This window comes from Podarcis gaigeae (genome assembly GCF_964106915.1).
Source record: "Podarcis gaigeae genome assembly, chromosome: 3".
NCBI lineage: Eukaryota > Metazoa > Chordata > Lepidosauria > Squamata > Lacertidae > Podarcis > Podarcis gaigeae.
Window position 1 is genome coordinate 60540976 of NC_139680.1, and position 22556 is coordinate 60563531.

Sequence of the window (22556 nt, forward strand, 5' to 3'; positions counted from 1 at the left end):
AAGAATCTAGAGAGCAATATCATAGTTCCATCAGAAGACGGACTCAACAAACCAGTTTACAAATTATAAAGCGAGCAAGAAACCTTAATCTTGTAACAAAACAAGATTCAGACTAAATTACCTCCATTTTTAAGAGTGTTCAATATAATTGTGAAGGCATATCTGAGGCATTCGTTACTATAAGGCTCCTCAAGACAACATTTTTAATTAAATACTCATCCTGATTTGCTTTCACAAAGCTTATGCAGGTCTGGTTTTTATTGAACATTCAGTCCAACTTGTTTGCAGGATGGTTATATGACAATGAACATTCATCCCAATTTTATTTATTTATTCCATACAATTTAGATACAGCTTGATTATTTTTTAAAAAACACCACTTCCAAGTAGTTTACAAATTTCAACCTGATTTGTTTGCATAGTGGTTATAAGTCTTCCCGTTAATCATTATCCCACACTTTTTACTTCATTTCCCCATCACTTTCCTAACTGCAAAAAGTCAGATGTGTTTTTTAAGTGGATTTGCTGTGCCAGAGTGCTTTAACTCAATTGCAGAAGCCTAATTTTCTGGTATGTGGCTGAATGTCTCCTGGTTGCAGTATCTCAAAGTATGTGAAGAGCTGTAGTAAAATACCACATGTAAGGGCAATTTCAGGTGTGTTTTGAAAGTGCATGTGTGGATACAGTGTGTAAAAATATGTCTGATGTTTGTTTCAAGCCTGTTAGAACAGCATGCTTTAAAATGTAGCGTGACATGGAACAGTGCCCCCTATATCACTATCACATACATAAGGAGCAGCATCTACTTTATTTTAAAAGTTCCAAAACATGTTTAAATTACTTTTTTTAAAAATCCAACCCCCCTTAGCACTCACATGCCTAGTCGATGGTTCTTCTTACACATTTTGGCATAACAGCCTGTCAGTCATTTACTGATGCATGTTGATGTGTGCAAAAATGCTAGTTGCAAATAATGAAAAAGCAGCATTTATGTCAAACATTAGACACCACTAAATGTGAACGCATACAGGAATAAGGTTGTTGCATGAATAATTCCAGAAGAAAATGTGTTATTTCTAGTACATTCCATCATTTATGCATGACAAAGCTGCCTTTTGTGACCGGAGATTTCCAGATGGGAACAGCATGTACCAAGTACCATAATTTGCTTCCCAAAGTACAAAGTTCTGATTTGAGCCCCTGATGCCACAAGGACAGCAGGGGAGCTTTGAACAATGATGACAAGGACCTTGGAACCACAGTTCCCACTATGAAAAACGCCTCGTTAGCGCTCAGACTTTGCCTCCAACTTTCATAGGCAATTACAAATGAAAACATGAGCTCTTGTTTTCTTCCTGCTTTCCTGCCTTGTCATTATAGATCACGAGGTACAGTCAGTGTTAATCATAGCAGCACCAGAACTAACATACAAAATTAACACATGCATAAGGGAATTACATTAGTTAGTTGAGGACTCATGATGCTGTTATACTGGTAAAGCTAAGGAGGGAGACCTGCTACCCATTTCATTCCAAACAACTGATGTACAATGGTTCAAATGTGTAATTGGAGCGATGTAGTCCTGACTGGTGAATAGGACCGGGGAATAATTCATGCAGCAACCCATTGGTCTGTGCAGTTTCCCATTCAGTTAGGGAAACATGCACTGATGCCTGTTCCACCATTCATATGGACTTCATTGGGCTGAGAATCTTTTTGGTTATTTGTTTCCTCCTCCAGAATGTCTCTGTTTTAGAAAATCATCACTGGAGATCTACAATAGGCATGCTTCGAGAGTCAAGGCTGCTTGCACATCTGCCAACAGAAGAGAGGTAAGCACCACCCACTAGGAAACTTAAGAAACATGGTATTTTCCAGAAAACTTTGACTCTGACAACTTCGTAACTCCCCTGCATACAGGGAGGTATACAGAGTATTGATGTGAATGAAAGAAAATACGCATCCTAGGGATAGCCATCTGAAAAGAGTAAAATTACATTAAAATTGCCCAGTTTGACTGGTATTGCATGCATTCTAGGGTTCAGCTGAAACACACACAAACACAAATTTTGTATCTGAGATGAAACATGGTTCCCATTTCAACAATTGCAGTGATGGAAGGGAGTGTTTGGCAAATTTTGGGTGTGTGTGTGAGAGAGAGAGAGAATCAGTGACTGCTATTGTATTTTCTCAAAATTACCCAGAAATTTATTATTCTTGGGCCGTCACCACCACACATCCCTTGTGGGTGCTCTTTTGTGCGTTGAACATTTCTAAATAATGTTCTTGAACTGCAAGCCAGGGCATTCTGGGGGAAAACAGCCAGAGACAGCAAAGCACATTAAAGGAGAAATATGCTGCCACCTCTGACCCCAAAGTAATTTTGCAAGGTAATTTTGTGCTGCCCACACCCACTAGAATAGCTTGATTTTCCTCATACATTTGAGCTGAACGTGCCAATATTTAGTCTTTGGACTCTGCCTTAATCTATTCGCTGTGCTACTAAGTCATTTTATGAAACAATATACTTTTAGAAATGGGAACAAATTTCGGTACGGGGGAGGAATTGTGGATAAAAAAAAATCTCCCATCCTTCTATTTTTCATGGACAAAATAATGTCACAGTTAATTGTCTGACTAAAGTAACAGCAGATAAGACAGACCAAAGAGAAAAATACTGGCTTACCTTATTTTGTTTACATTCCATTTAACCTTTGGGTATAGGGCAGTATATAAATTCAATAAAAAAATCAATAATAATAACCACTTGAGGCATACATGAATAGGAACCTTCTATCTTGGACCAGGGCAATGTAAAACATCCTGCTGCAAATAAAGTCAGCATAAAGCAGTGATGGCCAAACTTGGCCCTCCGGCTGTTTTGGAACTACAACTCCCATAATTCCTGACCACTGGTCCTGTTAGCTAGGGATGATGGGAGTTGTGGTCCCAAAACAGCTGGAGGGCCAAGTTTGGCCATCACTGCCATAAAGTCTCAAAAAACTTCTCTGGAAAGGCATAAATTTTCCTTCACCACTTGCTATTTGAGCTTGTTATGACGAGAGAGACAATTAAGTAATTGAGCGATTCTAACCAATTACCAGGATGCAGTTAGTGGCCATGGGTTGATAGTTGCTAAACCAGTTCAGTGTGTTTGGTTCTTTGAGTGGGGAGAAAACTTTTGGAGCATAATTGTGAACAAGTATACCAAAGTGAGTTCAGCAATGGTGCATTAAACCGGATGCTCTAAATAAGGACTGGCATCCCTAAACACCAGAAGATAGGAGAGATGATATGAAGAGGTATTAATAATGCCTTGCTCAAAACACACTTTTCCTTTTTAAACTACAGGCATGATATTGAACAGCAGCTGGGCTCCCTGATCTTGGCAACAGACATCAACAGGCAGAACGAATTTCTGATCCGGTTGAAAGCTCATCTCAAAAATCAGGATTTGAAAATGGAGGATGCTCCCGATAGGCATTTTATGCTTCAGGTAAATGTAAAGATTTCCCTTTCTGTGAACACATAACCCGTGTGTGTGTGTGTGTGTGTGTGTGTGTATTCATACATTCAATGTGTGGATTGGCTTGACAAACTGTCAAACACTCTATGTTGGGTCCTTTTGTAATACACATGCAGAACAGGGGAACAGCATACCACTTCTCTCCTGCTACTTATGGAGCAGAGCTTTCCTCGCCATATAGTTACATCAAGATTGATATAGGGGCAACAGGTGTTTGTGAATATGTGTAGCATTTGGGGTATTCTGGTTTACCTAGGCTGCTCCCAGTGGAGGCATTTATTGTGCAAGTGATATACCCTGTTTACTCATGTTTAACAGAAGGGCTAAACAATGCAGTCATCATCCTGTAATCTTCCTATATTTCCCAGCACTACCTATGTCATTTTATCTATCTCCTAAAAAAATCTATGATGAAAGGAGTGGAATAGCAGCACATTCCTTCTGCAGTTGCAGACAGGAAAAAAGTAAAACTGAGGCACAGTGGGAGTTGATTCTGGGAAGCTAAATGACATGCTAGAGATGCCATTACATTTCTGGTTGCAAAGCCATTTCATGTCCTGCACTGCAGATAAGGGGAATTCTCTCTCCTTAGCAATTTGCCTGGAGCTTAGGAAGGGGAGGGGGGTTCCATTGAAAACAGCAGGGTTTACTTTTGAATAAGCGTAATAGGTGTGTTCCAGATGGAATCTGGTATGGCTTCAGTCCTCTTGTCTCAGGCTGAAAGTGCTGGTTTTTTGTTTTGTTTTTTTTTACATGATTTTAAAAGATCAGAACACAATTGTGCTACAGTTCGTGCATTTTTATTGGTGCACCCAAGGAAAAGCTAGCAAAGCTCTCACCAGTGTTGGCTTTTTGTTTCTTGAAAGCCATTTAAACAAGCAGGCATCGGTTTCGAAACATTAGAGGAGACAACAGGGAAAGAAGGCAACAGAACAGCAACTATTGAACATCACTGTAGTGTAAAAGATTCCCGGTGTTACTTTTCTGACTTCTTTTAAGGCTCAGCCTAATTAATTACTTCCTCTTTTTACAACTGCACAACTGTTTGGCCCCTTAATTACAAAGAGCAGTTTCTCTGGTTGCATGGAATCCTCTGTTTGCAAGGTTTTTTTTTAGAATGCCTGGGACAGAAAGGGAACTAAGGAATGCATTGCTTGGTTGAGAGAAGATGGCTGTAATGTCCTTGCATAGCCCCTTTTCTTTAAAAACTCCCTAATTAAATTGCTGCCTCTCCTAGAGGGAGTTGTTCTCACTCTCTACACACTGCTGTTCGCACTTTTAAGTTTTTCGGTATATGAAGTGCACAATTACAATTTAACAAAATTCTAGTTGCCAAACTGCCTAGAAAAGGCAAACATTAAATTGCTAGTTACAGATAGGTAGCCGTGTTGGTCTGCCATAGTCGTATCTGAAGAAGTGTGCATGCACACAAAAGCTCATACCAAGAACTAACTTAGTTGGTCTTTAAGGTGCTACTGGAAGGAATTTTTTTTGTATTAAATTGCTAGCTGGGTTGTGAAGAAAAAGGAAGGACCTAGAACCCAAACACAGCAATGTTTACTTGAAAGTATGGCTATGATCCTCTTGCACTGGATTGCACTCTTTTAAGTTATGCAATTGTATTATCGTGGAATATCGAAACTGGCCATGAAAAAAAAAGTGCATGCACACCAGTTCAAAACTGGGTGCTGAAATGGTGACGAAAGGCACCAGCTTCAAAATGTGAAGAGAAAGTGTGTGGTGACTATGTGGAGTCAGTAAAGGGGAGGGGACAATACTTCCCACTGGTCTGGCCCATCGTGGTATAGACAGAACATAGCAAGATGCTGACACCAAACAAGTGCCACACCTCTGGAAACATGGACAGTGAATGACATGTCAACTTGTGCCTTCCAGCAGAAGAGCAATAATTTGGCAGTGCTAGAAGCCCTCCATCTGGAAGCATTCCTAGGCTAGTTAGACTGAGTGAGACCACTGAGGTTGTGTTCCGTGGGGTACATATAACCCAGCCACTGTATTATACATTTCCATATAAAAAATCAATAGTAACTGAGATGGAAGAAATTAAATGTACATATATTTTTGTAGAGTACAGTGGTACCTCGGGTTATAGACGCTTCAGGTTACAGACTCTGCTAACCTGGAAGTAGTACCTCGGGTTAAGAACTTTGCTTCAGGATGAGAACAGAAATTGCATGGTTGCGGCGCAGCGGGAGGCCCCATTAGCTAAAGTGGTATCTCAGGTTAAGAACAGTTTCAGGTTAAGAACGGACCTCCAGAACAAATTAAGTTCTTAACCTGAAGTACCACTGTAGAAGATAAAGGGGCTGATGAGAAGTGATGCTGGTTCTGGTTACACATGGCTGAGGTTTAACTATTCTAGCAATGAGCATCATAAACAATGTTGGTTACTGGGGTGGGGTGGGAGAGTACTTGAATGCCTTGGTTCTCTCCAATCTGCTAAGCTGCCTACAAGAGTCACAGTGGGGGGCTTTTCACCTATATTTTTTCTCTGTTGGATTTTCTATTACTTTTCCTCTCTGAGATTCATACAGCATAAACTTCGGCATTCATAGTTTGCTTTCCAAAGAGATTCTCTCAGCACTTGAACACAAACAAGTACCAAATTTCAGGAACCAGGCTTCTCAAAAATTAGTGGTCCTGCTGATGGGAACATAATAATTCTCATGTGCAGGGTCATGGGATGACTGGAAACATGTCAGCATGCCAGCCAAATTCTAACCATTTTCTGTTGCTTTAAACTAGGATCTGGCTGCATATATTATGGGAACATTTAATGCAGCATGTAAACTTTGGGGCTGAAGGTACGTCAGCCTCTGTTACAGAGAGAGCTCTGCTCTAAATATCTTCCCTTTATAGAGAAATACCAGCAAAAATAAATGGCATCACATGAAAATCTTAAATGGATTTTGCAGAAGATGTCTGAGTAGAAAAAGCTGCAATTAAACTACTTCTTTTCGGTGGGAGGATATTCCCCACTTCTAAAGAGTTCAGCAAAAATATACAAGTCCCTTGTTCTATCAAAATAAAGCCTCACCCTTAATGCATTTTGTTTCCATTAGAGAAGAGGTTCTGGATTGCATTTTATTGAATATTTATACCATTATAGCAGCAGAGATGCTAGATGCTACTATATAGCAGTTAAAGTGTGCTGCTATTCCTCTCCACTTACCTGATGTAGCTCCTCAGAAAAGATGTATTTAACACTTTTTCTTACTCAAGTGTGCACTGAAAGTTATTCCAGAGAGATGTATCCTAAAGCCATTTAAACAACAGTGAACTTCAGTTATAATGAATTATGCTGCATATTCCTATGCATCACTGGCTGGTGTCCGGTTAAGTATGAAAATGATACAGTACAGTCCTGCACCTAGTTAGCCTTATTATTTATCTTATCAGCATACTACTACTAATGTGCTGCATGGAACATCTAAGCAGACTGCCATGCACAATTCAGCAGGTGAAGCTTTGACAATCAATGTATCTCCAACTAGGAAGCATTTCACTCTGCAATTTCTGCTAATCAGGCATCTTATGAAAGGAGCGCCCTGCCAGAAAAGAAGCTGGTAACCCTTCTTTTTGCCAAGTATCAAGAATCATTTCCCCTAACTTTGTTAGAAGTGAATGCCAAGCCATCCCTAAATATTTCTAATCTGCTACATTCTACCTATCACGTCTCGCTTGGCTGTTCTTCAGAGGGCAGTGACAAAGCCAAATCTAATTTAGGCTCAGAAAGACTCAAATTGGTTGTTCTAGCTGTAATGCAGTAGGTAATAGGATCTTCAGACTAAGGTCCCACTATTATGGTTATTAACCTGAAATATAACTTGCGCTGATTGCTTAACAAAAGAAATGACAGTAGAAGATGCCTCCTACTTCATAGCTTTTAGTTTTTTTAAAAAGCTTAGATCATTATTCCATTTCAAATGGAAAGCCCGCCTGCAGACTGCTTAACATAGCTGCTACTGTGGAGGAGTCAGAGGAACAAATCACGAAGCAGATGCTGCTGCTTCCGAAGCATAATTACAGGCTTACCTGTCTATCTTGCCTCTAGTCTCTCACACCTTGTACTTAATGTTCTTTGACCAAAATAGTATTTCACATGTTCATGGCATAGCCATATTTGCATGAAAGATAAAAGGAGACAACAAAATGAACTCCTCCTCACAGGGGCTGAGATATTTCATGTGTGATCAGAAGCAGTATTTGGGATGAGGGAAATGAGAATAAAGCCACCTAGCAATCATAAAAAGAACAAGTCACACAACTTAAAACAGCTGTTCTGATATATACCCTCACCCAATGAAATAAGTCACTAGGATCGCAGCACGGTACTCAAGCATTCTTCCCCTACAGTGTCTTCCTGATTTTGTCAAAAGGATATAGGCTAAAGCATTCTACCTCAGAAGGGAAATTCTGGTGTTGATGAACAACTTGTGGGGGTAAAATTTGGAAGTGAGCAAATTGATTAAACTGAGTAATGCACTTTCTGGTTGCTTAATGAATAGTGTATCAAGAATTAAGTGTTTGGGTATGAATGCTCTTGCTGTTCACTCAACTGATCAATTTTGTGATTAATATCTTATGAGGTTTAATTCAGGATTTAGACTAATTAATTGAAAGAGCTAATGAAATGATTACTGAACTGATGTTTATTATGATTAAGTTGCAATGCTAATATAAGGACTACCAAGGTATCAGTAACTTTAAAAAGCTGAAGTTATGCTAGAACATATCAAGTAGTTTATGTTCTATTTTTGGTCAAAGTTTTCAAAAGATTGGATTCACAGACCTGCTGTGGGCCTCCTGAATGAAGCTCATGGAACATTCAGGGTAGTTTGGAAACACCTGATGTACATAGCATATCATGCAACAATTTACAAATCTAAATCCAGAACCAGCTAAAAATTATTATGCACCTGAAATTAAAGGGTGTGTTATCTGACCTATATCTGAATAGGAGCCAAGTTATGTTACAAAGTGGGAAAACTAAGCTGACAAATGGAGGAAACTCAGGGTAACGAATCTCTAGAGCCTAGCAGAAAATCATGACAATGGCAATACCAAAGTCAATGTATCATATATGGCAGAATAAAAACATATGGTTTTGCAGAAGCATTCTGGAAATTTTCAGGTACCAAGGTTCCCATGGACAAACCTGGATCCAGAATGATCCTTCCATAAAAACGGTTAATTAACATTTAAGACAATGTATTTGCTTTATGCAAAACAGAACTCTATATGTTAGCCTATTGGCTAGAATTGACTTTGTTTTATACCGTCACTATTATTATTATTTATTATTATTATTTTGACCCAAGTATTCTGTGGGTTATTAGGAGTGGGGGACACTTGCTTTTAGATGGTACTTTTGAAGGTGTGTGTTTATTTCATTTGAAGTTTCTTCCCTTTCAATTTTATTCTTATTCATGAAAAATCTAGTAACTCCCCAAAAATGTGCTGAATTAAACTTTTAATACTGGACTGAGCAATCCTGGTGCCCATAAACAACAGTGGTGTTCTTGGCACAACAGACATTAGGCCTATACTACACATGTGTTTTGAGTGTATGGAGTGCAGTGTCTTTTACTGCGTCATTCATACCTTCTTGTCCTTATTTCCAGATTGCGCTAAAGTGTGCAGACATCTGCAATCCTTGCCGGCTCTGGGAGATGAGCAAACAGTGGAGTGAACGGGTTTGTGAGGAATTCTACAGGCAAGGTCAGCAGGCTCATACATTTCACTTTGTGTTTGTGTTTCCAGTCACTCAATCCGGTTTTGTTAATGGGAAATGGCATTTACTTATCCCACAGTGCCCAATGCTCACTTTAAACCTCCCACAAAAATATGCTGACAGGCCTCCTTGAATAAGTGGCTAGGATTAAAGGGAAGAAGTAAGTTAATAGAACTAAGGCTGTTTAATTAGCTGGACTACCAGATATTGCCAACCTGCCAACCTAGCAGTTCAAAAGCACGTCAAAGTGCAAGTAGATAAATAGGTACCACTCCAGCGGGAAGGCAAACGGCGTTTTCGTGCGCTGCTCTGGTTTGCCAGAAGTGGCTTAGTCATGCTGGCCACATGACCCGGAAGCTGGCCAGTAAAGTGAGATGAGCGCCACAACCCCAGAGTCGGCCATGACTGGACCTAATGGTCAGGAATCCCTTTACCTTTACCTACCAGATATTGGGCAACAATGTCTGAGTTTGCCTGCAAGCATGTATCATTCTTAAAATGCAGTCCTTACAAGTGACAAACCACCTGCAGAAGGGTTTTCAGACAAGCTTTTGCCTACTAGTACCTGGTCACATTATATGGTATGATAACATCTGAGGACAACATGAACCCAACTCACTCAGAAACTTTTCTGTTCTGGACAAATCTCTACTTGCCTCCAAAGTGAGGTATCATCTTGAGCATTGTGCATGTCTTTAGAGTTGCTAATGATTAGAATGCACTTGTCAGGCACACCAAGGGAGATGCCAGTAGATCACACGGTTTCATGTTATCTTTTATTCATTGAGCTTCACATAGTCCTAATTGTTCCAAAAGGGCATTGCAAACATGTCATACAAAATTACAATTTGGTAAGTTACAAGTCATTACAAAATCTCTATTAAATGTGTTGTTGTTTTAAATTAAATTTTAAAATCATTAATCTATGAAAATCAAGAGTCTAAGAATCTTCAGCACAGTAACTCTGAATGACACAAACCAGGATTAAGTAACACCAGGGAGTACATCCCATGGAACTCAATGGGACTTCCTTCTGAGTATCCCATAAAAGCCAAGAGGATAGCAAGCAGAATCAAGGAAGATATTAGAAACCTTACATATATCAGACTGTCATACCTATCTATGGTGTGATTGTACTTGGTACAATCAAAACTACACAACATACCATCTCAAAAAGGATCTTATAAAGGTGGAAAGGGCTTGAAAAATGTTCAGAAAGGGGCAACCAAAATGATAAAGGGGATGGAGCAACTTCCCTATGAAGAAAGGTATATTTGGAACTTTTTAGTGTGCAGAAGGGGGGATATGCTAGAGATGTATAAAATTATGCATCATGTGGAGAACGTGGATAGAGAGAAGTTCTAAAAATACTAGAAACCATTTTCATCAAATGAAGCTGAATGGTGGGAGATTTGGGACAGAGGAAAAAGAAATACTTCCTCCTGCAACACATAGTTGCAGGAGGAAGTATTCTTCCTGTATATTTAGAATTTAGAACTGTAGAATTAACAACAAAATATAATAATGAACACTAGGTTTAGAGATAAAATTATGGAAAATAAGGCGACCAGTGGCTACTAGCAATGATGGCTGCATCCTACCTTCCAATATCATACAGGTTTGCTGAGGAGCAGCAGACATGGGGAGAGTGCTGATGTGTTCATTACCTGCTTGCAGGCTTCCCATAGGTACCTGGTTTGTAGAAATATTGTAAGAATAAGTCACTGGACTAATGGGCCTTTGCTCTGATCCAGCAGGGCTTCTGGTAGACATTTTTAGGATAGCACTGTTAGGACGCATGGCTTTGTAATGGCTATTTACAATGTGTCTTTTAGACAGCAGTGCAAGAGTACTAGACAATGACAAAGCTTTTTGTTTGTTTGCACGCACATTTACAGCCTCAAACGTGGTTAGTATATTAATAGATGTTTCTAAACTCTTGTTAATCTGTGTCCTGTATATCACACAGACACAAAAGAACCGCAACCACCCAGATAAGCCTTCAAAAGTTGTTCCTTCTTTCTGGTAGGTGACCTGGAGAAGAAATTTGACTTGGAAGTAAGCCCTCTTTGTAATCAACAGAAAGACACAATACCTAGTATACAAATTGGTGAGTATGCAATGCCTTCCATCATTAGCCTGATCATAAACCAAATGGTGAAGTACAAATAGATTATTTATGTAAAAGTTACCCAAAGTCAAATTAGTTTTGCAAACAATCCAGGAGACCAATTTAAGCTGCAACAAAAAAGTATATACAAAAAGTATATACTTTTTTGTAACTGAAAAGTACATACAGGGCAGATCAGCCGTATGGAATCTTTCACTCGCATCTTTCACTGATGCTTTGTCAGACAAGTGAAATGCGAGGGTTGGGGAAGGAGACATTTTTAAAGCTGGAAACAGACAGCAGATGGAGAGCTGCATGTGGTGGTAAAAGCTCTTTCCCCATGTCCTGTTGCTATGTCAAAACCCATTTTGCAAAATTTTGAAGAAACAGAATAGTCCCGCCACCACCTGAAGCCTCCTTGCCAGACAGAAAAGTAGATATAATGTAGACACCATGCTCAGTGTTCCTGTTTCCAAATCACTTTCAGCGTTCTGAGGAGAAAAATCTATGTGTAATGGGACAGACATTGGTTCCATTACTAGCTATAATTAAAAGAAACAGAATTCATGACCACCAACCCAGTAAAAAAGGGTGCTGCATGAAGTACCTCTAGGTGAAACACAGCCTCAATTGAATACTTAACAAGGAAACAAAATCTGAAATCCTGTATTCGTGCAGGACCAAGTTGTTTGTGGTTTTTCAGGAATCCTCCACATCTTCCCCTTTCCCCCTTTGTACACATCAAAGCACATGCGCCTGTGAAGTTGAGAGGTGGGATGCACCCGTTTTGCACATTTTGAATAAGCAATTGGAGGATTTACTTTCCTTCACCTCTTTCAAATGATTCAAGTCACTAAGATACAAAAAACTTCCATTCTCCCCCAAACCTGGATAGACTATTTACAAAGTCCTCTTAAGTCTAGGACAGAATTGAAGGACAAGGCTCGTTAGTTGAATAACTCAATGGTTGTTTTCCAGTTAAAAATAAATCCTCTGTCTTTTGGTCCTGTGCCTGCCAAATAAAAAAAGATAGTTATAACCTTTAAATGTTTTGCTCAAAGAAATGCTTCTACTTTTCTCTGAGCTTTGTGGTATTCAAAAGTTGGACCAGCAACGATTAAAATCAAAGACAGATTAAATTGTTTTGGTGTCTGTCTTCTTTGAGTAATTAAATATGAATGTACCCAGAGATCAAATTCAAAAAGATAAATGTCTGATATTTTTATAATAGTAGCAGCATCACATGAAATGTGTTCGCAACAATTTATGGCCCAACTCTAATTACTGTTTCAGACATTGAACAGATGTTTATCAGGAGTTCTCAGTTCCAGTTCCTGTTCACATTACAACAGTGGTCACCATGAAAATATACAATTGTAATATCCTTTTCTGGATTGTGCAAAGTAGCCCTAAGACTTCCTGAACTAGTAAATAAGCTCTCAGGACAGGGGGCACCAATAGATGAGCTAGGTCAATGTCTCTGCAGGAATTAAACAAATGCAAATTTAATACAATTTAAACTTAAAATTGGATTAGACAACTAATTCAAGCTTCTGCATGGGGCAAATCCGCACAGTTCAAGTGGTATACCATTGCCCTTTTTTATTAGACAATTTCCATTGCTGAAAACAGAAGAAAGGAGTTGACGTAGAAGCAACTGGTGGTGTTGCCAGCTTAATTAACATAAATTTACATTAAATTTAAATAAATTGAAGGCCTGAAGCTACATGAGGCTCCAATGTTGCCATCTTCCCCCTGCCCCACCCCCCATCACTGCTGAAGAAAACATGGTCAACAGGTTTTATTTCAAGCTTTGTACTAGCGGGAAGGCCTAGCTGACTTAGCTGCTGATATGCTCTGCCTCGTGTTTTCCCTCAGGCTTCATGACCTACATTGTAGAGCCACTCTTTGAAGAATGGGCCAACTTTACTGGGAACACACCCTTATCTGAAAACATGCTGAACCATCTGAGGAGGAACAAGACCAAGTGGAGAAGTCTGCTTCATAAGCAATACAGCAGCAGCAGGAGCACTGACCACACAGTCCCAATGACTGAAAATGAAGAACAGACTTTAAATGAAGGAGAAGCCCCATAGTGCTGGCTTAGCACTCTGCTGCAGTGCTACTACCTTTCACAACAGTGAACAAAACCCTAAGGGGTCTGTTGGGCCATGGTCAACAATGCAGGAAGCGAAGAAATCAGGGAGGAAAGCCAAAGCGACAGATGTCCTCCTCAACTAAACCTACACCACTTCGGGGTTTGGCCCTAAAGTTCAGCCAAATCCCACTTCCTCATCTTACTATCTGAAGCCATTCATCACTTCTGATCACAAACTGCTTGAATGAGAAGCTTTTCAGTAGTGCTGAAGCTGGGGCAGTAGGCAGGTACCAACTAATAAGAGGATTAGAGGATACAGGCAAGACCAATGCATTCTTGGTTATCTATTGCATTCACTTTGGGTCATGCTGTGACGTGTGTTTGTGAATGACGGCTTAGAGCAATGTACAGTCTTCAGTCTGGCAGCTGGGCTGCACATTAAAACCCACCACCAGCACCGTCAGAAGGACATCTGGCCATGCAAGAGAAAAGCGTCTCATTTTAAACAATTAAAGCCTTTTTAATTTTTGTATTTGGTGCACTGGACAAGGAATCTAAGAACCTTGATGTAAGGTTATTCTGTGTACACAAAGCTTTTTCATGGTGGTGCCCCATTTTGTTAACCATTTTATGCCACTTTAAGTAAAAGACTGGCATTCTTCTCACTGCAAGAACAGTATTTCCTATCAAATCCAAAAGGGAAGAGTTGTACAGTTTAAATGTTTCCAGATGTCTCTTTTGATGACTGTATCTGTGACCTGTTTATATCCGCACATGTGTGTCTCCTGTACATATAAGGCGCTACTGATCCCATACCGAAATAACAAAGTATTATGGGAAAGCTACCTATATAAACAATGGCACTGTGAACAAAATACTTTTAGTTTTAGTATTGGAAGCATTTGTAAAGATGTTAGACTATTAATACACTTTTGTTTGCAGATAAAGGCCTTAACCTCTAGCATCCATTACTTTCTGATGGCTATCAAAAGTCATCTCATTTTAGTCCGGCCTGTTTTCAGTTGCCCAAGGGTTAGATTAGAAGGGCAATTTATTTGAATGCTTGATACACCTGCGGCTCCGTAGTGTTAAGCCACACTGCTCTAGTTAAGCTGCACTCAGTTCGGTTGTTGCCAATCCCTACCCTCCTCGTATTTTCAAATGATCTGTCCATATTTTTCACAAAATTTTACCTTATTTAGGAACATGGTGGCAAACTGCAACCCAATGAAGCTTGGAGAATAAACACTTAGGGAAAATCAGCAAGGGCTTCATCGTAGTCATGGATCTTGTTGAAATTTTGCAGTAATTGAATGTGCTGAGATGTATCCACAATCAATGGGAGAGGCACACCCCACCAAAAATTTGTTGAAAGTCATATTTCCTGTCAGACATAAGCTCATTCTTTTTATCATATAATGGGAAGTACTCTACCTACAACAATCACAAACAGCTCATTTTGAATCTCATGAACTCAGTTTTGCATGCCAAAATTAGCAGAAATATGGAGTACAGTAACTGATTACTGAATATATAGGGGGGAAATTTTCTGGACTCACTTTCTCCTATATACAAGTAGAACCATTAATGGTTTTGCTTATCTACTAGTGCTTCACCAAGCACATTTCATGATAGTTACATCTTATTTTGGCTGCTGAAATTCAGAGAAAAATACAATATTTCCTAGACTTGTTTGAGAGTGTGATGTGTTTAACAATTTAAAGAAAAATCATCTTGAAAATCATCCAATCCATTATTTTTTTACACTAGTCACATATAAGTTATGTGACTATTAGGTGTGATCTACTTCCAGATTTGCCATAAAATTGCTTATTACATAAGTACTCCTTAATTTCCATGATAACCAAACTGTTATACAATTATGAGGGAGTTTCTATGACAGATTAATTTCAAAAGGCAAGTGAGTACATACAATTACACGTCAGCCCATTCTTCCGTTTGCATCCTGCAATGGAAATGTGAATCATCATAAAGTTTAACTATCCTTTGATTTCAAAACATTCATCATCAAAATAAGGAACAGGTCAACTACCATGAAATCTTAGGTGTTGCCTGAATTGGAACACAGCAGAAAAGCAAACTCACAACAATGCAAAAGAACATTTTGTTTGCAAGTCAAATCAAGAGCTTACTTCTGCTCAGAGATTGAAATATAAAGCTTTTTCTCCCTTTGTACAACGTGGAAGAAAGTGTACTGAGCAAACAGAGCTTCAGGCACACATTTTAGTTGCAATATACTGCAAGAAATTCACTGAAGAACAGTGCTCAAGAACTCTATGACATACAGCTACACAACAGCATTACATTTTGATTAAACTCAGAGTTCTCTGGATGAGATATGGTACATCTGTGCTTAGGAAACACCCGCACTTTCATTCCCTTAATGAGGCCTATAGCAACTCCATATAGCCATAGTTTTTTCTGTCTCAGCTTCCCTGACACAGATGAGTGCACTGTTCCTTTAATAAGGGAGCTCTATCTGTGCCACCAGCACATGATAAATTACAACCTACTGTAGGAGAAACCTGGTTGTGTGAATGAATGTCTTGAAGTGCTACTTCCATTAGTTTAAAAAACAGATACTAAAAGCAAGCATTAAGAAGTGAAATATCAGTGATTTGCCAAAAACCAGAACTAAGAAATACACAAGAGCCACAGAGTCTCCAAGCCAAAGGAATGTAAACCTTAATAAGTCCCAAGGCAGAAAGGAAAGCTTAGGTTGAAAAAATAAAATACTAGTGTGATCTCTTTAGATTAGTGTGAAAATGGACTTTGAAGCCACATTTCACTCTGTGAAGAAAGGAGCTTTATATAAATAGTAATAGCAACATTAACTTGTCAAAACTATAGCAAAGACTGTTCAAGATTTTCTTCCACATATCAGGATAAAGGTAAAAGGTAAAGGTACCCCTGCCCGTACGGGCCAGTCTTGACAGACTCTGGGGTTGTGCGCCCATCTCACTCAAGAGGCCAGGGGCCAGCGCTGTCTGGAGACACTTCCGGGTCACGTGGCCAGCGTGACATCGCTGCTCTGGCGAGCCAGAGCTGCACACGGAAACGCCGTTTACCTTCCCGCTAGAAAGCGGTCCCTATTTATCTACTTGCACCCGGAGGTGCTTTCGAACTGCTAGGTTGGCAGGCGCTGGGACCGAGCAGCGGGAGCGCACCCCGCCGCAGGGATTCGAACCGCCGACCTTTCGATCGGCAAGTCCTAGGCGCTGAGGCTTTAACCCACAGCGCCACCTGCGTCCCCTCACATATCAGGATAAGAAAAAGCTAATTAGGATTCCATAGATTATTATTTTAACCTTAATTACCTACCGTAATATCTCTCTGTCTTTCTGAAGATTGAAGTCAACCATAAAGGAGGGATGAACAGATTGCTGGAAAGGATAAATTACTGAATGTTTCAATATTTAACTCCACTTTGACATTTTTCTACAATTCTTATCAGATTCCTTTCTTTTTCAATTTAGGTGTGCAAGTGGGCCACATTGTGATACCAGTGCACTTTAAAACCCTAGGTGAAATTTACTCAAATATTCCAAAACGATATTCATATACTTGTGAGAAGTCTCACTGATTTCAGTGAAACACACTTTAAATAAAGGCTGCAATTCCTAAGCACATTTACCTGGAAGTGACAAATAAACAAAAATTCTAGAGTATGTTGATGTTCTCCCCAAGTCTGAAAAACGAGATTTCTCTGGGCATTATCTTCTTTCATTTTTGAATGGAAGAATGGCTATCACGGACAATTTTATTCTGATAGGTCATGTACCAAGCAGTCTATTCATGGGTCGGTCTGAGTTCTTTAACTAGATATGGGCATAAGACATCCTCAACAGCATTTATTTCTGTGGGAACCATACTGCAAAAAGAAACTCTTGCTTTTGTATTGTGGCAAATATTTCAGCACAGCGGATGGCATCCACTGCTGTCTCTCCACTGAACTGATGGAAGGCATGTCAGCAAAACAGAGATTTAGGCAATTTCCAATTATTCCCCTCCCTCCTGCTACCTACCTATGCTTCCCTAAATCTGTTCTGAAGGGCTGTGGGGATCCTCCAAAGAAGATTTTTTAGTTTGGAGATCACTGAAAATTTGCTCCATTCCTCTCCTGCTAACAGATGATGAGCATAACATTGGTAATACTCAATCATATATATATTTAGGTACATAAATTTTACATGCAAATAGAAGTTAGACTTGAGTATAAAACACATCTTTTTACATAAAGCTATGCCAAATAGTATCACATGGTCCTAACAAAACCAAATGTAGGACCAAACTTTAGCTACTATGATTGTATATGAATATGCATTAAGCTGAAAGGAAGCAATAGATTGTGTTTGAGCATAACACCAAGCCACAGTTCGTTAAAACCAGTTTGTTTACCAAGCCATGCATTTTGTTCACAATTGATACAATGGATTGTTTTGTGTAATGCTGGTTTGTTGCCCACTCTGCTGCCTCTGCAGTGGCCAAGGAATAGCATGGCCTTCACATTACTGGTTCTCTTACTACTACCTAGCTACAAAAATGGGGCAGGAACATACTTGTTACACCTCATGCCAAACACAAGCCACAAACTTTTCCTCTCTTCCCCAGTTCTTCAGAATGCCCTACACATCTCTAAATCCTTCCTTCTCAACCCTCCTGAATAAAATAATTTCTTGCTGCAAGACATCTCCCTGCAGTTCCATGGCCATTTCTTTGAAATTTGTTAGCCACCCCAAAATATGACTGATAATGGAAGGGATGCATATACTACTCCAGTGGATACTCAATCATCCGACACCAGCTCTGAAAGAACTACCCACCCAGCTTTACCAATCACCCAGTAAACACAAAAGACTCTTGCCCAATTTCTGCCTCCAGAGACCCTCATAGCTGTGAATGAAACACCAAACTTCTCAACCATAAGCAGTGTAAGATGGACTCTTTCCACAGACATGAACATACCCCAAACCACCAACCTCTGTTTCATACCTGAACATATTTGAAGTCTGCTCCCAACTTTGTAAAAATCAATTCCTGACTCCAACTTCTGACAGACCTATCTATGGGGCCAAGGTCTGCATTATGTCAAGTTTCTTACCTGTAGTTGGGAGCTCTGGATGGTGGTTGCTCTTCTTCTGTTCCTATCTTGGAACCTAAGGAATGTGGTGAACCAGTCCTCAAAAGACTGTAGGAAATACACAGGCAATTCATCAGCCCTCTTGGTCCCATTGCACAGTTCCTCTGAGGCATCTGACAGCACATTCAGGCTGATATAGCAGTTGTTTCTGGTACAGTCACCATCAGCCTCTTTGTCCTCTTGATGTTTGTACATGGCTACCATGATAATGGCACTTACTGAAGCTTTGCCACCGAAGATGCATCTCCAGAAATTCCAGGAGCAGAAGAGATGATCTGCCTAGCCAGCAATGGAGCAGCCTGTCTTGGCCACCAATGCTGCTGACTGCCCAGTAGCCAAGGGTGGCATCTGTATCTAGGAGTGAGGCTAGTTTATAGTAGAACAGCATAGTGCATGGTTCTACCCCAGAGTGCTTATTGTGAGTAGTGATAATTTTAAAAAGCTTTTAAGAGTGTTCATCTTTGCACAGAACTGAAGAATGCAACAACTGATCCCTTTCAAGGACATTTCTTTGGACAGCTGGCTATGTATCGCCTCAATGCAGTTCATATTCTAGAGTTCCCTTTTGTACTTTTCTTCATGTGTCAACAAAAATCCTTCTCTCTTTCTTGTCCTTTGCTTCTGTAACAACAGCTACTACTAGTCTGCAGCAGCAGAGCTGAGATATTGCTAATGTAGCTGACACACATAAACAACACCATCTTTCCAAGGGAATACAAAGTAACACAGAGTGTTTACGTAATTATTTTTTTAAAAAAAAGACACTCTCCCCAATAATTGCTATCACACGTTGTTTACAATCTTCAAACCTTGGTACTAGTATGATTACTCTGAGTGAGCAATCATCCTTGGACTGCCTGAGTCCATGGTGATAGCATGATACTGACCAAAGGGGGACTTCAGAGAGCTAAGTACTGAAGGGTCATGAGTGTTTCCCAGAAGCAGAACTGCCAAAAGCACATAAATGGGGAAGAACAAAGGTCAGCTTCATGTACTTGCTATAGATAGGATTTTTGTGAAGCTGCATTTGTCTTTAAAATTGGGGTAAGATACTAAGAACAAAGGAATGCTTTCAACATGTGCTCTTGGATACATGCTAGTACAAAAATGACATATTCTCATTGCAAAGTGGAGCTAGGTTGGCAGGCTGGAAAGGAAGAGCTTGTCATGGCATGGGTGTGGGGAACCCTAATGCTAGGCAGAGGAGGAACGAAGGAAAGAGCTGGAAAACTGCCAGTGAGATTCACTTGGCTGCATGAGCATTTCCTAACAAGTCTTACCCATGTGGGTGGCTGGGATACAAGGCTGGAACAAAAGGGATTAACCCAGGATAGCAAGTTTGGCTGCAATGACGAACATAGTTCAAGCAAGCAGAGGCTCATGAACCAGCTTCAAACCATGATTTCATATTCTAATATCCTGGTTGTATATAAGCCATAGTTAGGTGGCTGGGGAGGGTTTGGATGTACAAACTACAGTTAAGTTAAACAGACAAACTGTGGTTTAGTGTTAGGTCTGAACAAGGCCTTGTGTGAAATTGTGACTGCTATGCAGTGATGCCAAGAACTAAACTGTATCTTTAACATACTGCTGTAAGTATTCATGTCAAAAGATAACTGTTAATAAAAAAAATACAGAAGAATGATGTTTGCATATGTGCATATCTCACATTATAGCCAATTTAGTCAAGCATTTGCTTTGTGCTTGCATCTTCACAAGAATTTTTGCCACTTTCAGATGCTGTTTATAAATACAGGCTGAATTCTACAAGCCTGCTGAACACTCTAGACTATTTCTGAAAATCCCCCTACAGTTCAGAATTGGTTCAGGAGTGGGTAATACTTCTTATCACAGCAATCCGTGTGGTTTTGCCCTCTTAGAACACGTCATACAATTAGTAAAAAGTTCTCAGAAAGCACTTCAACTTTTAGATGTCAAAACATCCCCTATTTTCTCACTTTTCTTTAATCAGGATTCCCCCCCCCCCCCCAATCAGGATCTCTTGAAGCCCTTCTTGATCACAGAAGTATCCTAATAACTTTTATATTTGTGAGTCAAGGAAACAAACCATGTATTTCTGACTGCTAGTAGAAATTCTCCATTACTAAATCAAAAACTGATGAGGGTGGGAAAGGGTAACATGACTCCTATAGCCCAACATTCAATTTCATGCCATTTGTTACTTGGGCTGCCTATGCCAATCTGCATTATGAGTTAATATGCTAGAAATTTTGATCCCATTTTCGGGCTTTTCCAGCAGTTGAGAACATACTGCACTCCATAATTTTCCAAGTGTCAGAGTTCTGTGCAGTGTTTTTTATCAAATATCCATAAATATAAAAGTTAGTCAACACCAAGTACAGAGAATTTATTCAATCTATATTAACCCTAGTATGAAATATAAGCCAATGCTCATTCATCAATTGAAAGATAAGCAAATTAAAAATAATAAACCACAACCAAAGTGCTGTCTCTATTCGCATGATATTTTCTATAGCTGAGTTTCCCCCTTCTACTTATTTAACATGAAATAATGCTTAATGCATGGTAAAATGCTGTAGAAAAAAAGATCAGTATTTTAAAAGATGCAAAACTCCTTCGATGAAGCAAAAAGTTTTATCAGATAAAATGTATTAAAGATACTAAAAATGACTTGAGGGCAGATTACTGGATTATGGGAGGTATGTTATTGCACCAAATTTCTTATGATTAGCAGTGTATCACCAGATGGCACTTCTGCTTTATAAAAAAATAAGCCCTAAAATATGCTCCAGATAAAGGAACCTCAAGTCCCATTTGCATCTCAGGATCCAGGAGATCCAAGAAATCCAGGCTACAGAGGTGATTACTAATTCTGTGCCAGGCAATGGTAACTCTATGCCATGCAATGCATTGATTTTTTGGTTTTGAAAAGAAGACCGTATGAAATGTAAGAGAGAACTGCAAAACACAACTGCCAAGAGTTAGAGCTCCCATACAATATCAGGAGACGCACAAGCACCAGAAGACAAAGAACAACCATGCATCATGAGGACTGAGCACTTGTAGAGGTTTCACTCCACTGATAAATATTAACAGACCACAGGGAGAAGGGGAGAACAGCAGCAAGCACACTGAGCAAAGAACTCACACAAGAAATACCACGGTCACTACAGTCCACATACTACAACATTAAGAAATAGCTGGTCAGCTAGCTGGTCTAGTTCCAAGTGCTGGTGCAGCTGTAATCTTCTAAAGACACCAACAGAATGGGGATGCCATTCTGGGGGTGCGGGGGACTGCTAACAGAACAAGTAGCATAGCACAATAGTAGAGAAATATGTGGTAATGAGCCCACAGAGAGGGGAATTTACCTCTGGATATGCAGGAATCCTGTTTATCACCAGGCAACTGGAGCTTTTGAGAAACTAGCCTTCTACGCTCAAGTTCTTTTAGAAACTAGAAAGACCTAGAAACTTTATATCATGAATATCAACAGACTAAAAACAAAACCAAGGTATTGTTGGAATTCTAGCCCGATCAGAGGTATGTGCCTATCTGTTCAGGCACCGGCTGAATTCCTTTGACCTCCCTCCGGCGACTCCCGGCAGGAAAAACATACGAGGTCCGTTCCGGCGATTTTCCTCAGGCTGTGAGAAAAACACACCAACTGCTTCTCCTCCTCCCTGCTCCCTGCATATCCCCAGGGAGGGGAATCAGACACAGACAGAAATGTAACTACATGCTTTTATTCCTGTCTTTAGCAGTTATACAGTAAAAGATGTCTGCTCTCTTCAACAAACAGAGAGAAACTCAAACTCCACCCATGTACATCCTGTACAGGTCATATGACACACACTGAGCTCACATCCTGTGCTCAATAAGGAGAATGGACTGCCCCTTCGTTTTCATGGCAACAGTCACATA

The 22556-nt window shown here is 39.8% G+C and overlaps 1 protein-coding gene and 1 long non-coding RNA gene across 5 annotated transcripts in view; one reads left to right on the top strand and one right to left on the bottom strand.

Moving 5' to 3' along the window:
• Nucleotides 1-14436, top strand: part of PDE7B (phosphodiesterase 7B) — a 157059-nt gene extending 142623 nt beyond the window's left edge. For all 4 annotated transcript variants that reach the window (XM_083731683.1, XM_083731684.1, XM_083731681.1 and 1 more), the window contains 5 exons: nt 1741-1832; nt 3352-3496; nt 9172-9268; nt 11311-11391; nt 13270-14436. In XM_083731683.1, coding sequence (XP_083587809.1) covers nt 1741-1832; nt 3352-3496; nt 9172-9268; nt 11311-11391; nt 13270-13487 — 633 coding nt within the window. In that variant the 3' untranslated portion in view covers nt 13488-14436. The remainder of the gene's footprint in view (nt 1-1740; nt 1833-3351; nt 3497-9171; nt 9269-11310; nt 11392-13269) is intronic.
• On the bottom strand, nt 6611-22136 carry LOC310841140. Its single transcript, XR_014562374.1, has 5 exons — nt 16832-22136; nt 14683-15455; nt 11814-12403; nt 9722-10973; nt 6611-9478 (listed from the first exon to the last, which is right to left on the bottom strand). It is a non-coding gene; the product is annotated as an uncharacterized lncRNA (long non-coding RNA).
• Nucleotides 22137-22556: the final 420 nt, after the last annotated feature.